Source organism: Oreochromis aureus, linkage group 11 (genome assembly GCF_013358895.1).
Source record: "Oreochromis aureus strain Israel breed Guangdong linkage group 11, ZZ_aureus, whole genome shotgun sequence".
NCBI lineage: Eukaryota > Metazoa > Chordata > Actinopteri > Cichliformes > Cichlidae > Oreochromis > Oreochromis aureus.
Window position 1 is genome coordinate 26460598 of NC_052952.1, and position 21481 is coordinate 26482078.

General features: G+C 41.1%; 1 protein-coding gene across 7 annotated transcripts in view; it reads right to left on the reverse strand.

Moving 5' to 3' along the window:
• Positions 1–4460: 4460 nt before the first annotated feature.
• The window catches only part of map7d1a (MAP7 domain containing 1a), a 38504-nt gene continuing 21483 nt past the window's right edge, over positions 4461–21481 (reverse strand). For 2 of the 7 annotated variants that reach the window (XM_039619319.1, XM_031740713.2), the window contains 15 exons: positions 20675–20838; positions 20273–20384; positions 17557–17661; positions 16350–16472; positions 16081–16226; positions 15843–15973; positions 14197–14435; positions 13398–13674; positions 12516–12696; positions 11560–11664; positions 9373–9423; positions 9211–9271; positions 7554–7635; positions 6946–7181; positions 4461–5398 (listed from right to left, as the gene is read on the reverse strand). In XM_039619319.1, the coding sequence (XP_039475253.1) occupies positions 5388–5398; positions 6946–7181; positions 7554–7635; positions 9211–9271; positions 9373–9423; positions 11560–11664; positions 12516–12696; positions 13398–13674; positions 14197–14435; positions 15843–15973; positions 16081–16226; positions 16350–16472; positions 17557–17661; positions 20273–20384; positions 20675–20838 (2024 nt within the window). In that variant the 3' untranslated portion in view covers positions 4461–5387. The remainder of the gene's footprint in view (positions 5399–6945; positions 7182–7553; positions 7636–9210; positions 9272–9372; positions 9424–11559; positions 11665–12515; positions 12697–13397; positions 13675–14196; positions 14436–15842; positions 15974–16080; positions 16227–16349; positions 16473–17556; positions 17662–20272; positions 20385–20674; positions 20839–21481) is intronic. The other 5 variants (XM_031740714.2, XM_039619321.1, XM_039619320.1 and 2 more) reach the window with 4 other exon arrangements.

The window sequence follows — 21481 nt, forward strand, 5'->3', positions numbered from 1 at the left end:
TTTTCTGACACATGGCCTCACATTTGACTCTAGAATGCTTTGGCCGACTCAGTGACAGCAATGTGCTCAGTAAATATATCTGCAAAACAAGCCCAAATAATCACTCCTCACCATCATTGCTTGACACTTAGGCTATGTCCACACGTACCCGGGTATTTTTGAAAACGCAGATTTTTCTATGCGTTTGCACCTTTCGTCCACACGTAAATGGCGTTTTCGGTCACTGAAAACGGAGATTTCTAAAAACGCCTGCCAGAGTGGATATTTTCGAAAACTCCGTTTTTGCATTTACGTGTGGACGAGGAAAACCAGAGATTAGACCAGAGTTCTGGTGCAAGGACACATATGGCTTTGACTGAAACATTATCAGGAGTAATTTAGAAGCAGGCGTTAATGATCTTGAGGGAGTATATGGGTGCAGCATATCTGCCACATATGCAGATGTGAGACGTAGATGTTGCAGATGTAGACTGCAACTACTACAAGTACTAATAAAAAGATTAACAAATATGTATATATTTCTTTCTTTCTTCCTTTTTTTTTGCCTTTCTTCACTTCAACTTTCTCCTCATTTCTTGCCTTAAGGGGATTTTTAAATGTACGCCGCATAACAAACTCCTCTGACGTAACCTACGCTATAACCTGAGGTCCAGCTAGGTGGAAATGTAATTGCACGTCCTCTCGACGTACCCCGCAACTATTGTTATCGGCCCGGTCAGTATGGACGTGTGGGAATGCACATAGTGGAAAGATTTAGAGGTGCACGCTTCTCTCTTGCAACATCTTCATCATTTTCTCCGTTTCACCTGCAGGTAAACAAGTAAACGTGGCAGTATGCAGGTAGGATGCAGACTGCACAAGCCTGCTGGTTCAGAATGATTACAGCGTGGTAAGATCAAAATAGGCCGGTGCGTATGTTTCATAAATCCGTGTGTCATTTTGCTACGCACTTGTGGCTTTTTTGAGCGGGGACAGGTTAAGAGCTTTCCACGCACATTATGGTAAATAAGTGCTTGTGGTTTGCTCACATGCAACTTTGCGAGCTTTAGTCGTGCTGCCATGTTGTTTTATGAGAGAAGAGGCTTTCTCTTGGTAGCCCTTCCAGCCACTTCTTCAGTCTTTTTCTAATTGTACTATTATGAGTTTTAATATTTAACATGCTAACCGCTTCCTGTAAAATCTGAAACGTAGCTCTTGGGATTTGTATTTTTTAAGTTTCTCTGAGGTTTGACCTTTGGGGTGAATTTGCTGGGACATCCACTCCTAGGAGGTCTGGCTTTCTATAAGCACACAACTGAATGCTCCAGAGCAGCAAACTGCCTTAACCTCTGCGTTTATAGAGATGCTTACACTTGCTGATGCTCAGTTAATCAAGTGTATTTGACTGGCAGCACCTGGCTGCTAGTTATGGCCTCATTTATATTGGAAGTAGTGTACTTTTTCTTAGGACTGCATAAAGGCCTGTGGAAACTTCCTTTTCGCATAAATTTAAATAGTTAGCATCATCATATGTTCTCCCCTGGGCAATCATCTCAGAAGAAGCAAGCAGTTAGCTTGGCAACTATTAGTTTTTCAATTTTTATGTGGAAACTGGATGGAGTTCTCTCTGGTCAGTCTGAGAGGGTATGTAGTTGTACGTATGCTAGGAGGAATGGAAGCAGTAAGCAACCTCATATTTATACTGGTCGTAACACGGCAGCCTTTATTTTAAGTATTCGAAGTGCATCTTCACAATATGGGACCTTCATCAAGTCTGCAATTAGCAGAGTTTGTTACAGTCTGTACAGTTTATTGTTAGGTATTTGTTCTGGCACAGATTCTTGACATTAAAAGCCAATAAAAGCCTTCTGTTAGCAAGTCAGTTATTCAGACCTTCATTTTGTTATTAGCTGTTAACAAAAGATTCTCAGTACAAGTTGACCACAAAGCAGATGCTTTCTTAAAGTTAATGCCTACTTGTCCAATAAATCTGTTCCCACTTTATTGGAGCATGCTTTTATTCAGAGGAAACATTGCATGCCCTCAGCTCAAAATAACACAAATGCAGAGTGCAACACAGAGGCCAGACTCTTTAAATACTTGAGGTTTGATGAAACGTCAGAATCTCATCAAAGACCTTCCATCCGACAGTTTGTGACAATGATCCAACAGCTGTCCATGTAGGCTCAGCTGCTACTTGTCCTCAAAGTCTACCTCTGATGCGATCCAAGTCCTTGGGTCCTTTCTGCAACCTCAGAAAGTTCCATGTTATCAGTTCTCTAGGGGCGGGGGGGAGTAGAAGGTCTAGAGCCTGGTTACCCTTAAAACTTGCCATCTCCAATCAGAATAGCTAAGAGGTTGCTCTGCTCCCACAGTTCTGCCAGGGATTGAGAAGCACGCTTACTGTGAGCGCTGGCCATTCTGTGGCCTTTCATTAATACTGCCTGCCATCTGAGAGCAGCTCAGAGAGAGCTTGTTGCTGAGCAGATAAAGACAGGGGTGAGCATAAACACTAAACAGAGGTTAGGCACATGAGCTTTGATGGTTGCGATTGGTGGTCTTATCTGGAGTGGGACGCCATCGTGTGAGCCTCTCCCACCCCCCACATCTTATTCGAAATAGAGGTTGAGCGGGCACACTTGCCATTCAGAAACATTTGCAAGATTCCATACAGTCCTCAAGTGCAGAGATTTATGACAGGAAAACAGTCAATGTATGTCCAGTGTTTGGCTGCCTGCATGCTCGACATGGAGCACCTTTCATTAAACGTTTGACACCATGCTTATAAAGTCCTCAGGCGACTGAAGCTGGTTGTTTTCTTTTTGCCGTTGCTGTTAATATGAGCTTTAACAAGGCGTTATTCACGCAACAGAGTAAAAATATAGTCAGAATTGTGACACCTCCACCTCCTGAGCACACTTGCAGAGGAGATAATACACCCGTCATTCAAACAGGCTTGAACACCATATGTTGGTGGTGGATTTAACATGTGGCCTGGCTATTCCAGGACAATCTGACTACCTCAACTGGCACGAAGCTCCTTTATTCATTTACCACTCTTGGCTTTTGGATGACCCTTCCCATCCACACATTCAACTCCTTCAGTTCCTTTTTTTTTCACCCCTCATTCTGTGAGAATTTATTTTGAAACTTGGCACTAATCAGCCTGTAACTGTGCACTGCTTTGCGACACCTCCCTAAAAATAGTCCCCACTAATCCTCAGGTCCCCTCTGAGAAGTACGGCACATTACCAAGGATTGACTGACAGATCAGCTGCACAAAATGGCAGAAATATTATTATTATTATCATTATTATTAATGAAAAAAATATAGAGATTTTTTAAAATGGGGACATTTCAGTTTGTGTCCTCTTTTGACACACTGCAGTAATAAAGTTTAAACCCTGAATACAGAGAAGTCAAATGTGCAGTCCATGCTGCGGTGCTGCACCCTCTTGTGGAGTCGATGAATACAGCTTTTAGCAGCAGACTCATTTGGACAACTTTAGTAACAACAAAGTGAACTAATGAGGAGATGTGGTTGAAGTTAACATCCTGCTCATGCAAGTCAACTGTCTTTTGCAGATTAAAGCTGTGTGGTATACAAGCTACAGATGTGTGTTATTTAACATGTTTAAAAAAAGTTTGAAGCAGTGATGCAGCTGTAACTGCAAAAACTGTTGCTTTCAGAAAGTTTGCGAGCGTTAGCTTGACATAGAGGCAGTTTGTAGCAATAATGAAACCATAACAAAAGCAGATCCCAAAAAACTGCAGTGTTTTATCAAACAGTTTGAAAAAAATAGATATTTTTTACTTGCATTAAATCTTGATCAGCTACTCCTTAATCATGAATCAGAGAGTTTTCCGTCTTTGGCTTTCAGTTTCATTTTGGTGACAGTTTGGCTGCATTTACCATAGTGATTTCATCTTATGTAGCCCACTGGAGGTCTCTGTTACAGTTTCAAGTTGAAAATCTAATCCCTCATTCTACCAAGGTTAGAACATAGTCACATAATTTATATGATCAGAGTGGCATGTTTTCACGTGTGGTAGAAGGAGGCATAAATCGTGTTTGTGTGCACTTCAGCTGCCTACAGGGCTGCAAACACAGCATGCCAGATCTCCCACAGGCCTGCAGAATATAGTGAAAGAGGGCCAGCAGATAGAGTGGCATGTACCCCCTGTTGAGATTTTGTAAAAGGAGACCCAAAGAGAAATGGACAGCTGAACCAACTCGCATGCCTAGCACATTAGCCGCACAGACTGTAATGCTTGTGGTCCCGCTTAGACTTCTGTTTTCCTTTGGTTAACATGTGCTCTCTTTTTACTTTCAGTGACAGTGGGCCACTGTTGAGCGTCTGGAGTAAACAAAGCAAATGAAAGTAGAAAACATTTCAAAACTATTCAACTGATAACAAATGAACTATTTCTTAGGTATACTAATCCTTAAACAGTTGGGACATAAGGACGAGTAGAACATAGACTGGACCACTTGTCTTTAATAAGACTTGAGATATTCCCACTGGCCTTACATCGCACATCAAAATATATCTATAGCATATACACGCGCCAGAATTTCAAATGAGAAAAAAAAGTCATGCTTGCACATGTGGGGTGGAAAAAAAACAGCTTCAATTGTTAAATAGTGGAGGAGATCTCCGTTTACAGACATTTGACCTTTGATGACTTACAGTTTCTTAATTGTAAAGGTTGCAGATTTATTATTACATCCAGTTATGCATACAATCAATCATAGCTGAGGTTTAGATATGAACCAACAGTATGTTTACACAAAGTAACAAGCCATTCTTTGTGACGTTTGATTTCAGATCTTCTGATTTCTCAGTTTACCTTTTTCAAAAAGCAGTACAGGTAGCTTTGTACAAACCAGGATGTACAGTATCTGGGTTTTATTCATTATCTACTCATGATAGAGTAGCATAAAATGACTCCCTTTCAAACAGCTTTAATCAGCTGATCCAACCTTCCTTTTACCGACACGTAAAGTTCATTTACATTATACACAAAGTTGTACCCAGTCTTAATTTTTTCTTTTAGTTAAATAACTAAAGAGCAAAGAAAACAGTTCTTTTTCAGTATACTGTAATAATTACTCAGCTGTACTATAATGTACAAAGGATGATACTTTTGAGTAACAAGGTGCATGGAATCGGTGCTGCAAAGAGTTTGATGAACAATAACACTGTCGCAACGGTGCTGTATGCGACAACACCTTTCATCCTGTTCTGTTGCTTTGTCGTCATCTTCTGTGACCCACTTTATCTTCGGAGGGAAGTATGCTTGCTTTTTGTTGATTGGCACAGGTCACAGGGCTCGCAGTGCGAGCTTTGGCAGGACTAGGAAAGGTCAGTGGCCTAAGGCAACAAGCACTTCAGCGCTGGAATATGTCACAGGACCTCTGTGAATGAGGCAGAGAGCAAAGTGTTAAAGGCCAGATGGAGCAGCAGTCATACAAGCTTAATGAACATGCTAACAGACAAATTAAACTAAATGTTTAGCCGTGTTGAAGTGCGTAACGGCAAGGTCTGCAAACCTCCAACCTGGTGACAATGCTAAATGCAAAAGGATGCAAAACACGTTGCAGTTGCAGGGCTCATAAACCTTTACTGTCGTCTTTACATGGAGCAAACAGAAAGGTCGCATGACTCAAAGAAATGAGATGGGAATGTTACTGTTAACAGCGGCTACCATATAAAAACTCAATCTGACTGACAATGCCACATGTGGGACCGTGAGGGCCGTATCCTCAACAAGTATGAACATTCAAATAAACCCTGGAAGCAGGCCTCAAAATAAACCGGTCTCCTGAGAAATTGCTGTGTAAAATTAAATCAGTCTGACATACTAAAAGTCATCTCACATATCCAGATTTACAAGAGCACATAGAAGAAGTGAGAATGTTCCCTTTTTAATTACACGCTTAACAGAAGTATGCAGTAGTTAAATAAAGATGGTGAAATATTCATTAAAGTAGGAGCAAACAGAGGTAATCGTTCTTTTTGGTTTACATAGTATTTCTGATCGCTGGCTTGCTTTCAGGATAACAGGTGAAAGTTAGGCTCTAGCAGCAACGGGGAGGACAGGGTGCTGCTGACGTTGCTACTGGGAAGAGGATGAATGAGGAGTCATATGAAGCTTAATTACTCCAGAGTCCGGTTTCTAACCCCTGGCAGTGAAGCACTTGTGGATAGGGTCTCATCACCTCTGTCATTCCTCGAATTCCTCACTGGGTCCTGGTCCAAGACAGTGAGACACTTTGAATAAAAGCTGTCAACAGTTTAAAGATACCCTCCTTCTCAGCACCCTTCCCAACACTATTTCTTTTATATCCCATCTCCACCCCCTTGTGAGTGTAGGTATTCTCTCCATGCCACACCTTCCTCTCCTCAGGGGGTACTCGCTTTCACCAGGGTGATGACTTGCACCTTATATTAAGTACACATTCAGGTTCTCTTGCTCCGTGCCAAGGACAATAACCCCATTTATGGTACCTTGTACAGCAGTTTTTAAACTGGGTGATGGGACTAGGTCGATGCAGATGAATCATGCCTGTATCTGCATCATTTTCATTAGAGATATATATAGATTTAGTTTTTCCCCCTGTCAATAAAACCTCATCTTTTATTTTACAATCCTGAACTCTAGCCTGAACGAGGACTTAAAAAGTTAACTAGAAGGAGAGAAGTGGACTCAGATTACAAAGCACAGCCAGACCTTTTCAGCACGGGTCACCCAGTTGTGGAAAACACTCCATTAATATCTCATTTCAACCGTGGTGGAACGATTGTGATTGTAGCTTTTTCCCCTCCGTCATTTCGTCTATTCTATTTATATTTTCATGAATAATTTCAGATTCCATTAAGTAAATTGTCTTTTCCCTGTTTGTTTAACAAATGTTTGCGCTGTTGTCACTTGTGTATATTAAAGCAGTTTGTAATTCTGTACCTGCAGCATGCTGAGGCTTCATGGGGCCTGCCTTTTTCATGAATGACTCCTGGCTTTCAAAAGAAAGGATGGGCTCTGTGGGCATGCTGGTCTCAGACTTGTCCAGGGCTCCGTTAGTGGAGTTGCCGTGATTTGTGAGATGGATGATGTCTTCCAAGTGGACAGTGTCTTCTTTAGTCGAAAGACCGTTTTCAAGCTTCGTAGCCTGGACCCCATTAACTGCTTGGATTGAGAGGCTGTTGGAGAGGAAGACATAAATCATGGTATGGTTCTAGTCAGGATGGGTCCGAATGACTCATAAAACAAATGAGTCATCCCACCACAATAGGAGGATTCTTTTTTAAATGGTCCCAAGGAGCATGATCAAATGCACAGAGTAAACATTTTTAAATACCAAATCATTCTCCCACTGTTATAACTGTTTACTGTTGGCCAGAATCATGGGGCTTCTTGTGTTTTCTCTTGAGGTTTACAGCAATGTGAACCTCCTGCTGATTTGATTCGTTGTCAACTCCCAGCTTGGTCTCCTGGCACAAGCTTTGTGCTGTTCATGGTGGCCTTGCATCAATGTGCACACAAAGAAGAAACGAAAGAAGCTCTAGTTTTACCTTTCCTTGACATCGGCCTGTCCGTTTTCTGTTTTGTTGTTGGGAATGCTGACCTCAGGCGTTGGCTGGTATTCAGCAGATGCTAGAGAGAACAAAGCAATACAGTCATTAAGTGTGACCACAGAGATAAAACATCCTACCCCACACGTGTGTTAACCCTAAGATGCGTAAGGCTAACCTCAACACACACACGTGTGCATCCTCTTTTCACTTTCTTAAGGAGAATCAGCACTTTTGGTGATTTTCTTTTGCTTTTCATTGTTCTTCTAACTGTTGGTGATAGTACCCACATTTTTTCTGTGTCTACATCGCAGTAACAGGAGACTAGCGAATCTGTTAGTAGTTATTTTTTATTGTCTTCTTAGCTCCTATTACTGAGCTGGTACAGGAGGATATTTGATTAACGTGGGTGTACTGCATTTGATTAAACACATGCATGCTGCAGCTGCAACCACCATTAAAATATATAAACATTAGCACTGACAAACTAACCGCTAGTTCTTTTTTCTGTATTTGGTTCTAACATTGAAAACTAGGCTTTATCTAGCCTACATGACTCTCTACAGAATAACACATTTGCAAGCAATTCTTATCTTACTGCTAAATATCCAAAACACTGTAAAGCAACATAGAGAAAATGATCAGGCTGGAACATAATGTTAAGTAAATAAAAGACATTTTTATTTTCTTTTTACATTGCACACCAGCTGCTAACTTCAGAGTCTTAATAGCTGTGCAAAAACACCTCCCGAGTGGGTACTCAACCCCCAGATCTTTATCCTTTTCAAAACGTTCACAATAAAATGCCAAACTCTTGCCATCATCCTCGAATGGTCATTTAAACATTTGGGTTCGAACATTGAGGTACAGACGTCCAGTTTTCTGACCTCATGTATATCGTAAAACGAAGACATTCACACTCACACATGACGAACTAAAAGGCATTTCTGCCAGGTCTCAATCCACTTAATGGCTCGCTAGTGTCTCCTTGCAATGGGAAATTTGACACAGACTGCATTTCCATCTTACTCATTTATAACGTGTGATGTTAAAATTTCGCTATTAAGGATATTGTTAAGTAGGGAGAGAGTAGTTTATGTTTGAAAACTTTGCAGCAACAAATGTATCACTGTTTTATTCAAAGTCTCTGTAATGAATGTAGACCGCTGCAGGCTGTTGCCATAAGCTGACTCTTCCACTCAATTCTCCTCAGTCCGAGGGATTGGACAACAAACTAAGGCCACATGGGTCCTATTCTGCAAAGAGCAACTCCAGCTGTACAGGATATGAGGGGAAATATATAATAGGCCTTTTAAAAGTGCATCTCTCTGAATCTTACTCACAGGGGAACTGATAACAAGCATATGACATATCTGTGCTTTGTTTTGTGCAAGCTATGGAAGAGGTAAAAGAGGTAGACTGAGTTCTTTTGAGTTTAATCGAAGCAGTAAAAGTCTAAGAGTATTCTGAACACCAGCTGGCCAGAAGACGTCCACTTTGTTTTAAATCCCTTCCTAGATAACACATTAATGGGAGATGAGTTAAGCCAATTATCCTTTGTAATTCAAGCAGATTAAAGGCTAGTAGTGGGTAACGATTTCACTCGGGGATGTTTTGTAAAAGGCTGAGGGGAAGTCCAGACTGATGCTTGGCTTACCTTTACTACTCTCTGCCTGTTTGTCATTGACATGTGCGAGTGGGGAGGACTTTGTCTCTTTCTGTGAAAGTGGGAGAGATTTTCAGTCACTTTTACAGCAAAGCTAAGTTTTATTTTTTCAATTTGTAAAAAAAAAGTTCTTTTTTTTTTTTTTAAATGTACCTTGTCACTTCCATCTGTCTTCCGTGTCCTCTTCATGATCTCCTCCAGTCGCTAAAAAAGGAAGACAAAATGAATAAATAAAGGAATAAAACAGATAATACCCCACATGGAACCAGATGCTAACGAGCAGACGTACATTTTCTGTGCACTGGTGGACAACAACGCTTAAAATGATACTGGCACTTGTGTTATATCGTATTACCAGTAAAACATAGGCTTCATGCAACATCTATAAAAAATATTTGGTTTGACTTGATGAAAAATTTGGCTAGGCTTATTCGGCTGGACTAGACCACACACCTTGTCGATTTGTTTAGATAGTAGCTAAGGGTTCAACTTTCACTTTTCATTAGTTCTTTAAAGCAGTGAGGTTATTATGCTCAAAATAAAGTGAAGCACATCGGGTGGTGGGTTAGACTAATAAGGGTAAAAACGCTGTTTGTGTACTGAGCTGGAACAATAGTGAACACTGAACAACAGGAAATACAGAAAGGGTAAGCGTGTGCTACACTGTGATATAGAGAACGCTGCATGGCTAATTTGTATGCACAGAGGTCTGAACAACATGCAAATTTTATTTAAGGACACAGCTAGCCTGGGACAGCTAGATCATAGCTGCAGCTGCCACTCATAAAAGTGAGGCATTTTTAAGATCCAAGATCATATATGGAGCGCTCACACGCTCACAGCTTTGGTATCTAGTTTGGCATCAAAATGTCTGTTTCAGGAGTAAAGAGTTGTTGTGCTGCTCAAGATACCTATAAACACCTGTGCTGAGGTAATAAGACTGAGTCAGTTAGGTTTGGTAGAGGACTGTAAAAGGAGTTTTGTGTAGTGCGACTGCGGTGCAAGTCTTTGGGGCAGAGGACATGCTGTTCTTGTGAGCTAATTCCTGCCAACAGCAAGACTTCAGCTGGCGGAGCTAGGCCTGGCACACCTAGATAACAGCCTTTCACACATGGAGAGAAGATGAGGAGAGGGAAAGAAAGGCTTAGCTAGCCTGCAGAGGCACGATCTTATGTGTGTGATATACTTGAATATATGTTCACCAAAGGCCCAGGTATCACTACACATGAGAAAGGATCCACACACAGATGACTGACACAGCTAGCTCGCTGTTGTTAGTGTTATATATAGCTTAATGCTCATTCACATTGTAAGCCCTATTAAATCATGGCATGCAGACAGCCGATCCAGGATAAGCCAAAAACATCATTCATCTTGTTTCAGGGATTCAACTTTCAAGCCTGCATTTGTCATGTAAAAAGGGCAGACCTCGGGATGAATGTATCTTGGAATATACCACCACCGGAGGAGGAGAGCTTTTGTAAACCGACTACAAAATTGATTTTGGCATTACTCTGTATCATGCAAGAGAACATTTTCCTCTTTTAAATCAGCCACTGCTTGGAGATGCTGTCTTTTAAAAGGAAAAGTTCAACTCCAAATCGAATGTACTTGCATGTAATGCTACTGACACATTCAGATTGTCGTGTCTTCTCATCAATATAAAGGAAAACGATGGCACAAGCCAGGAGGTTTTCAAAGTGCCAACAAATGCGTTTTAAAAACTCAGTAGCAATGTCTCCTTCCAGAAATAATGACTTTAAATATTGTTGTGAGCAATTTCAACTTCTTTTCATTGTCTGCATTTGGAAGGAAACCAAACATGCAGCACAGCTGAGCGTGGACACCGTTAATGTTTTCATCTGGTCTTGCTCTCACTAGCATGAGACTCTTATCATAGGCACATGGACACTTTCTTCTGCAGAATGATATCTCAGTGAAACTACTCACAAGTTGATTTATTTATTTATTAGCTACTTTGTTATGATTTCTGTAAAGAGACAATCACTTCTGAGTTTCTCACATGTATTGCATCTACTGAGCGCCAAGCACGAGTGTCATTTAGTTCCGTTATATTCAAAAGAAGACAGACATTTTTACAATCTACTACACAATCCAGCTCCCACCAAAAATAGATAAACGGCACTACAGGCCAGTTAGAAAAAAAACAACTTAGATTTGCTTTTGACTTTTTTAAAAAAGAATTTATTCCAAAAAAATCCAAGCTAGGATATTTTTGCATTTATGATCCTTTACAATCCATAAATATCCATTTCCTTTTTGGAATTCAGTTACTTGGCTGAAAGAAACAACATTGGCAGGACAGATGTATGGCCCTACCTTTTTCCTCTCCAGCCTCTCCTGCTCCTCCTTCTGGAAGTGTTTCTCCCTCTCCAGGCGCTGCTTCTCCGCCTCCTCCCGAGCTCTAGCCTCAGCCTCCTCTTTCTGAAACACACACAAGCAAAAATCCAACCACAACTTTAATGGCAGCAGAAGGGGGAAAAAACGTCAGCCAAAATAACATGCCTTTTACGTAACAAGGGTGTGGTTGCTCCCTGCAATTATTGTCTAGAACCACAAAAGGGATATTTTTCTGTACCTTTGAGCCAAAAGGATCTATTTTCAACATTTACAGCTTCATGGGGGCGATTCAAAGTGAAAGACAACACTTAAGTCTTTGCATAATTCTACTGAATCGTGTTTGACCACAAATGCCACTTCCGTGACAAACCACACGGGGGAGACAAAGCGCCCTGATCTGATAGCAACGTACATGGATACGGCAGTGACACAATTAATCACGACTCCAGAATAATCGATCACTCTAATGAATAGCCACATTCTCTGTTTTCTGCTTATCAAGCTTCATTGTCATCTGGTTCTCAACAACCACTTCCGCAAACACAAGAAGAATCAATACTGTTCGGGCAGATTATCTGGCAGACTGAAAGGTTAAAGGGGTCACATTCAGTGTGGCTCCATGTTCACCAGATCGGATTAATATTTACCTTTAAAAGACAACAACATCCCAAAATAGGTGACTGGGTTTGTAGGATGAACATGATATCAGACAAGGTCAGTGTGAGCAGCACCTGAAAGGGCCTCATTGTTTTCCGTGTATGTTTTGGCATGGTGGGAAGAGTGGAATGATGTGGCTATACAGTGTGTTATCAGCTAGTTATGACTGTTGTCCTGTTTTATGCTCGTCTGACTAACCAGACCTGATGAGTGATTACAAGACTCCTTTAAATATACTTGATACTCTTCTGGAAACCAGGGGCAGGTTGACAGCATACCTGTTTCTGCAGCCGTAAATTCTCCTCCTGCTCAGCTTTGGCCCTTTCCTGAGCCTCCTTCTCCTCTTGCAGCCTCTTCGCTTCATCCCTCTTCCTCTGCTCCTCAGCCATGGCTCGTGCCTCCTCCTCCCTGCGTTGTCTCTCCTCTGCTTCCCTCGCTAAGCGTTCCTCTCTCAGGATCCTAAAGTGTTTTAATACAAGGTTAAGATAAGATTTTTTTTAATTTATTTAACCACAAAGTCTCTAGAGATTAAAATCTCTTTTTCGAAGACATTTTATCTAGAAAGTCACCTGCCAAATGCTCTGAACGTTATAAACAATTTAAAATGGAAGTGATTGCATTTACTCGTAGTGTAAGCAATGGGAACGAGAAAGGAAACAATCGGAATTAAGAGTGCCGACAAAAGATCAAATCAGTTTCCAGGGAGTAAATAGTTACTTGCTGCGGTCAAAATCAAAATTCCTGATGGTTACACATCTGGAGATAATGCAGAGTGAAGACTCGTTCATCTTGAATGTGCTTGGATAGCCCATCCAGCCCTTCATGATTTCCCTTACATGTAACCATTTACACAGAATTTGCCCAGAAAATAGCTAAATGTCCAGAGTGGGTTTATTCTGCTGCATAAACAACTACTACTCCATATCTACAGCTTCTTCCTCACAATGATAATACATGCAATCAATATAAGCATAATATATTTATGCAAAATGTTGTTTTTGCCCATTTTTAATATTTATTCCCACTTATAACCTTTTGTAGAGGTTTTGGCATAGCTGACAAGAAAAGGAGAATATTACATAATTCAAAAACTTCCCACAGCTTACAGGAGTTGCATAGTCACCGTTTTGTCTTTGCATGCATTTTAAAAACCAGCTGACCTCTCTTTCTCTTCCTGTTCGCGGCGTTCCTGCTCTTCCCTCTCCCTTTGCTCTCGGGCCTGTCTGCGTTTCTCTGCCAGAATACGAGCCGCCTCCTCTGGGTCATTCGTGCCTGCCATGGGCTTGGCGGATGGAGAGGGTGCAGGTGACACTGCATGCACAGAGGGAGAGAAATGGGCTGGCTCAGGCGAGGAGGAAATGGCGCTGGTTGTGACTGGTGTGCCTGATGCATTTGCAGTAGCTGAGGATACCACAATGGCAGGAGCCACAGGGGAACCTAAAACAAATAACAGTATTGTAAGAGGAGAGTCACAGAAATGTATTTGCTTTCATAAAGAGATGCCTGTTAATTATTATTCAACTGTAAACAACCACAGCCATTCACCCTACAACTGCAGTAATTATATATTTAAGACTGATTAGCACAGCCTCTTAGCTTTGTGTGTGAGAAGACCCCGACCACGATCTCTGTGTGGCTCATTCAGTGTGCGCCCTTTATTTCCATGACTAATTATGCTTGATGGAAATCTTTGACCACTGTTTCAATTTCACTGGATGTGTTCAGTCTGTTCAGTCACAGGCAGAGCACAATAAAAATAGAGAGAAGCTGTTCATAATTGAACTATGTCACCAGTCTGCCACAGGGCTAACACAGAGAGACGGAGACAACCATCCAAACTCACTTTGGACAATTTAGAATTAACCTCATTTCACTAACTGCATGTCGGTGAAGTGTTTGATTTGAAATTAATTATAGTCCAGTCTGAAGGACATGATTATCACTCTTTTTTGTACTCACTCTTTTTCTCTTCTGGGGTGGCTGGCCTATGGGGCTGTCTCACTCTCTCAAGAGGGGCAGGTGAAGAGGTCCGGTGGTCTATCCTGGCAGGGGTCCTGGCTCTTTTGGGCCGGGCCTTCGGGGTTGACGGGCTTCCGCGTGTTGATGGAGGCTTGGGGGAGGCAGCAGGGCTGGGAGAGGCAGTCCTGCCCTTGGGTGTGGCAGGGGACGCTGGCCGTTGTCTTGATAAAGGACTAGGACTGGAAAAAAGGTAAGAACAAAAGCTGAAGGATGGAAGATTGTGTCAACAGTTCTCAGCATTGTTCTCTCATACCACATTATTAATTTAGACCTGGCCTGAAATGCTTAAAATGGCACATGTCCTTAAGAAACCCTGACATCGGCACAGGTTCTCAGCAGTCAAAGCACTCAAACATTGCATCATCCCTTATAGTGCATTATTAGTTAGTATCCCAGCAATGCAGCACTTGGAGGAACAACATCCATTATGCTGAAGATTTTTCCCCCCTTCAGCCTCTGGCGCTGACTGCTCTGCCAAGCTCTTTGCTGCCTTTTTGTTGAGTCAAAAGAAATTGATTTTTTTTCTTCCTTTCTATCCCTTCTGTCGTGGATGTCATTTATTCTGGGACCAGGGGATTAGAGGGTAAATTCTTGGGTATTCACTCAATGCATATGGTCAAGCAATTCATGAAATATGAAGTCGTTGCAGCACAGACCCAAACAAACCCAGTCACTGACCAGAAACAGGCTGCAGGTCAGGTGCATCCAAGGTTAATCTGGTTTAAAATGCAGTTTTTGTTTCTGCAAATTTAAAAGAGTGAAAAGGGTGCGTTATTATAATTTTGATTTCTTAACTGGTTCTAAGATTATGGAATAATGTATACTTTAAACTGAGATGGTAGCTTTGACATTTTGACTTTACATGAAGGTTGGAGCTTTTTGCTAGGTTTCCCAGAGGCCAGACATTTATTGCAAATATTTAGCATTGAACCCAGGTTTCTGTGGTTTATTTTGGTGCATATGTGCCAAATGGGGATGCTTCCACGCATGCACTACACGGTCCAGGGCCTGGATTAAGTGGTTAGCAACATCTGAACTTTAGTCGTGTATATATAGTGAATATTTTAATCCACAGATAAAATAAATAAGAATAAGAATATATGAAATTGGCCACCAAATATGCTTAACTCAAGACTGTTGCGGATATGCTGACTATCCAAGAAAACTCTATACTGTAAATAAGTTGCATGCTAGCTTGCTATCCCCTCACTGATTTCTATATAGGTATGCTATACAGTCTGTTGAGTCTTTATTGTTAGCTTCATTTTGTCTTTCGTTTTTGTAATTTCACTGGATTATTCTTCATCATAAGTGATTGATAGCACCAATTAGCTCTACTATGATATCATCCTGGTCTGAAGTGATTAGATGATTTACTGACAGAAGATTGATCTGTGAGCTGATATCTGACTAAGATGTGAAAAGCTTAAATTTCTCTGTTCGACTCAAAACGTGTTGATATTCTTTTGACATTTTGTAACTAAATGGAATAAAAAAGTTCCATTGCAGCCATAAAATATGTATAACTCACAGTACTGATAGTGGGGAAATATTGAAGCCAATATTAAATCTGTTAAATGTTTTACCTTGGATCAGGTCTATGTCTCATACTGGGTAGAGACTGTCTCTTCTTCAGCACTTTTTCTTTAGTGATGGCACTTTTTTCCATTTCATTCTCCCTTTCTTTGTCTTTCTTTTCCTTCTTGTTTTTATCCATCTGTATAAGAAGGATGGAAAATATCAACATGCAAAGCAAAAAGAAGCAGATTTGTAATAGTATATGGATTATATAATAATGTCATATAGGTAATTATGCAGACTTACAGGTGTGGAGCTCCGCCTGCGTTGACGCTGGGTGATATCTGGTGAGCTGGACGTCACCCTCCAGCGGTCAGAGCAGCGGTGGTGCGGCTGATGGGCACACAGGGTCAACGGACTTGCTGAGGCTGAACGAGGGCAGAGAGGAGAGTCTAAAGAACAGAGCAACAAATAATTAAGCCTTGCCAACATTTATACACTTATAGTGTTCACTGTATTCACACTGAGGGCAACATAAAACTCATTTGAGGCTTTTAAAAAAGAAGAAAACTTACGACCGTCTTTTCCATTTGTGAGGACACTAGCAGCACTGCGGCTCCGGGCGAGGAAAGAAAGAGTTGGTGTCATCAGCCGGTCGACTATGCTGCTCTCCCATGGACTCAATGCGAGGCTGCGCGCTGCAAGAAGGAAAAATAAAATAATCAATGCATCTTTTCAATTATCTCCAAAGATATATGATAATGGGATGCCGTGAACCAGAGGAAGCTTTGTTATATCTCAGCTCACATTTGTGGTTAAACGAGAAATGTTACTCCTCACCCAACGCCAAATGTAAAGTGTAGAAGTGTAGTGTAGAACTACATCTACAATCCATAAGAACCATACAATAAAACCAATAACACACCAGTACCACTTTAAGAAGAAAAATAGGCCAGTGTATGTGTCCACTGTAACCTTGACCTGCTTGGGTACGACCAAAGAGAGGAGACGTTATCGGTAATTCTTTTGTGGACAGCCTTGGGCACAAACGGAGAAGAAGCAGAATCGTGAGCCTCATTTGGGTGTAAGATGTAGAATGAGTAAGGTTTGGGATTTCTAACTGTGATGAGAAAAGAGACAAGTGAGGAAGTTACCAGTCTATTTATTTTTCTACCAGTACAGAGGAACAGTACCTTCTCCGAGGAGAATACATTAAGAAAATGCTGACTCACTCACTAACTTTCTTCTCTGACTGTGTAGAAGTACACAGTGGCCTTGTTAACTGTGGAGCTATAAAAAGCTATACTCTTAAGCTTGGAGGAAAGTTGTTGATTCAGAGACACAAACTCGATTTAAAGAAATCAACAAAAATCAATTAAATCAATAAAACATTTAAAACAGAAAGACTGCTGTGATTCAGTACGTTATGGTGACAAATGGACACAAAAGGACTGGGCACATCAGGAATGAAAAGGCCATCACCACACAATTAACCAACCAAAGGATAGTAAAAAGGCACTAGGAATACTCCCATATCAAAATATGAGCATGCAGAGCATGTCAAACAAAACCACAACCCAAAGTTTGGAATGAGAAAAAAATAACTTGTGATTTTGGAAGATGGAAATGGGTCAAATGTCAACCGTCAAGCAAGAAGAGGATTGAAATCAAAGGGGAAGAAGTAACTGAAAAAAGACAATGATGGACGGGTTCAGTAGTGCTGGCAGTGTCAGAATGATGGACATTTAAAACAGGAGCGGGGCATTCCAGATGTAGCCTTACTTCTGTTGGGGGAGTTCCAGAGCGTGGCGGAGGACTTGGAGAGTCGCTTGTTTATAACAGAGTCCACGTGTTTGGGCAGGTTGACCGTTGAAACAGAGCATCTGCCTAAGAAGCCAAGAGAGCGCCACACAGATGTTCACACAGGTTTGAGGAGAAGATGTGGAGCTTGTGTGACGTCATGGGCTATGCTGAGGTGATGCCTCAATTTATACCCACTCACTGTAAAGGCAACTACACCAAGTGTAATCCATCCCCATCCAAGGCTATTCTTGTGTGCTGACCGCACAATACCATCCATTGATTGCATACATGCACACAGGAAGAGATCTATTCACCTCTGCAAGCCTTCAAGTGTACAGACAGACCACCCGTGGCACAAAACATGCTTTTAAAGAATGGTATTTCTTTGTGGATACTCCTAACAAAGTGTCACATAACCAAACTCTAACTGTACTGTAGCACAGTATTATTACTCTTACAATCAGATATTGTTTCTCCCATCTCAATAAAGTGGAAGTGAAAGAAATATTATTTTTGTTTTGCTTCTTCTAGTTTCTTTTCCAACAAACTTTGTACCACTTCCTCTGCACAGTTTCTATCAGCACAATTTTGTTGGTGAGCAAGTAACTCCAGTAAAACCAGTGATTTTTGTAGATTCTTCAACGTAAACTGGACATGACTTATATTTAAAAAGTTTTATGTTAATTTTTTAGGTGTTACGAACACATAAACTAAATTTGATACAACTTATAAGCACTCAGCCTCAATTTATATAATCTAGTGCAAGCAACTCTCATAGCTACATTAACTAATTAAGGTAATATCTGCATTTATCTACTATTGCAAGTCAAATATAGGAGGAACCTTTAAAAGCTGCTTCTTCGGGCCTCTAAAACAAACCCAGTGAAAAGAATGGCACACTAAATACAACCCTGACAAGGAAACATGTGATGGGAAGTGGCTACAGGGAAATGTAAACTAATTTCAAAGCTGTTGACGTAAACTGGCGCTTCAGAAGAGCAACCATCCATGTGCAATACTTGTATCTGTCCCAATTTCATATTCCTTAAACACAGTCCAATCAATGGAAAACCTTCTCTTTCTCCAAATGACTTGGACAATTTAGTGGTGACGGAGGTGCAGCATTAAAGTCGGCCAAGCATGACTGTGGGTTTAAACACACAAATCCAGCACATGATGCAGTATGCTCTTTGACTGAGGCTAAGATGTATACATCTGAGCATTTCCAAAGGAAAAAAACAAACATCTAGAGCTCTCAAATGTTCCACTGGCGCCTATTTACACTTGTTTACTCTCATCATCTGACCGACAGAAGGCTGGTGAGTGAGGAAGAAAAAGGAGATTGGTTTGAGTGTCCATAATTCCCCCGGCATATGGCTGAAGCGATTACATGGCATGAGATGGAACATGGGACACTTCATGTTCACAGGAGCTCACTGTACAGAAGCATTCATCAAAGTGTCCTACCAGGGCTCTGATCTAATTGGCTGTTGGACTGTCAAAACACTTATTAGCCCCAAATTAAGCAATTACATACAACAAATTTAATCTTGTTGCTAGTCAGCGGTGCTGTGCTGCTTACTGCAACACATATACACTTTGTGCAATCAATACAGTCTGGTCACGATCAGTGGCTAAGAGCCCTGCAGCAGTGTGTTCAAGAGACAAAACAGTGTGTACTGACGGAAATGGTGCGTTCAAGGAGGAAAAGCGTGACTGATGCAGTAAAGACATATCCAGTTTAAAATATAACAGAGTACTGCTGGCAGTCTGCTGCTATCATCTGCCTGTCATAACACTGCAAGTGTCTAAGCTATTATTTTATGCTGGGAATAAGAAGCAGGCAATAAAATTAGTTTTGGTGTATTGTCTGAACAAGGTGATAATGCACCGATTTCATACTGCAGCACATCTAAATGCTTTGGTGGTGTTACTGATATTTTTTACAAGAAGTGAGCAAAGATTTGCTGGTTTCATACTGTCAAATATTTGTTTGGTGTTAAATCCATCAAACAGATATTGATGTCTGCTCCACCAAGAGAATGTATGCCAATGTAAAATTGACTACCATGCGATTTGGAAAACTATAATAGCCGTAATATTTTACAGGCCAAATGAGCGACTTTAGCAGAAAAAAAGAGAAAGTGAAGGAGAATTTGATGAGCAATTATTTTAAACTGCATCATTAAAGCAGGTCTGTTATCTGTTTCTTTATTTTGTCATCTACATAATGTTGGCCAAAGTTTGAAATAAGATCAGCCAACAGCCCAGACTTCAGGCTGCTCTAAACTCTTAATTTCATACAGCTTTTCTCCTACTCTTTGCTATGAATGATGTCATTGACCACAGATATCTTTAATAAGGCCATCTCAGACACACGGTTCTGAGTGTGAGCGTAGACGACAAACCCAGCTGCTTTTCCCATCTTCTGTCTACAGGAGGCAGCCAATCAGAACAAAGCTGACTAAAAAGAAAGAGAAAAAAACTTCAAATAGTTTGTTTCAAACAGCAAATGAAACAAACAAAGGTTAAAAGGGACCATTTTGAACAATGATCATGCAAAGCTGCTATAGCAGAAACATGAAAGTCCCATTTAAAAAAACAGATCCAAGTATAACTGATATAAGTAATACTGAGGCAAAATCATTTTCTCCTCAGAAAAACTACATTATCTAGGAGGCACCAGTATACTCACCCTCTTTCTGGCTCGAGTTCTGGCTTAGTGCACCAGCCCACGACCATCTCTGCTGTCGGATTTCTGCCCACGTCTTCTTTGTTGACCTGTTGATGGCTGCCTGATACCGTTCCTGAAACAAATACGAGAACAGATATCGGTCTTTAGCGTGTGAGTTGATTTGTGAGTTGAAATCTATATGGAGGGATGGCATGTATGTCTGTGAACTGAGCAGCCTGAATCCTGTGTAGCTGATGAGCCCCTGACGAAAATCCTAAATCCCTAAATTGAAACTAGCAGCTGACCTAGTTCAGGTGCTGTCCCAAAGACAGAGTGCATTGAAATGTCACCTTAAAATCTAGCAGTCATCATTTTCAAAGGTACTGAAGCATCACATTACATGTATTGCTTTTCCAAACATACTTTGTTTTTCTCTAGTTTCTGTTTTTGTCTCTCCTCCAAGGCCGTTCGCCGCTTTTCCGCCTTGATCCGCTGCTCCTCGAGCTTCCTGCGTCGTTCCTCCAGCTGTTGCTCCCTGAGCTGCCGCGCCTTTTCCTCCTTTTCCAGCCACTGGGTCTTTTTGGCCGCTAAGAGAAGGCAGACAATATAGTCAGGAGAGAAAGAAATTTTCCAGTTGAGTGCTGAAAAAGAAAAGTCCTGTCTCCCTCCCCTGTTCTATCAGAATAACATATATATATCACCCCAGTTCCACTCTCTTTGAGAGTCACTACTTGATATGTTGGGAGAAAAAACAATAATCCCAGCATTGAAGCAATCCCAAAATCAAGCAACTCTGATGTTTTACATTACATAAAGCAGTCTTTGAAAAAGAAATGTTGCTCTTCACATCAGACCTCTTTTTGAGTTTGGAAAAAATAAATTCAATACTGCATAAAAGCAAGTTAGATGGATGCAGGACTTCTGAACTGACATTTTTATGTCATCGTAATCGCATACAGCTTACACTTCAGCTTCAGTAAACCACACACTTTGATATGGAAATCACCTCTTTGTCACCGAGCCATTCAAAAACAGCATGAAGGAGGCTTTTGCAGCTGCCTCTCTGTGTACACAACTCTTCGTACTTCTTTAAACTACAAACCTCCACGAACAATCGGCTTTTCAAAGAAGTAAAGATTTGCGCCCTGAAGCACTTGATGCACCAAAATCATCTGGTAGTGGATTTCAGACTACAGTGATGGATAATTGCAGAGGTGCTGGAGGCTAGGG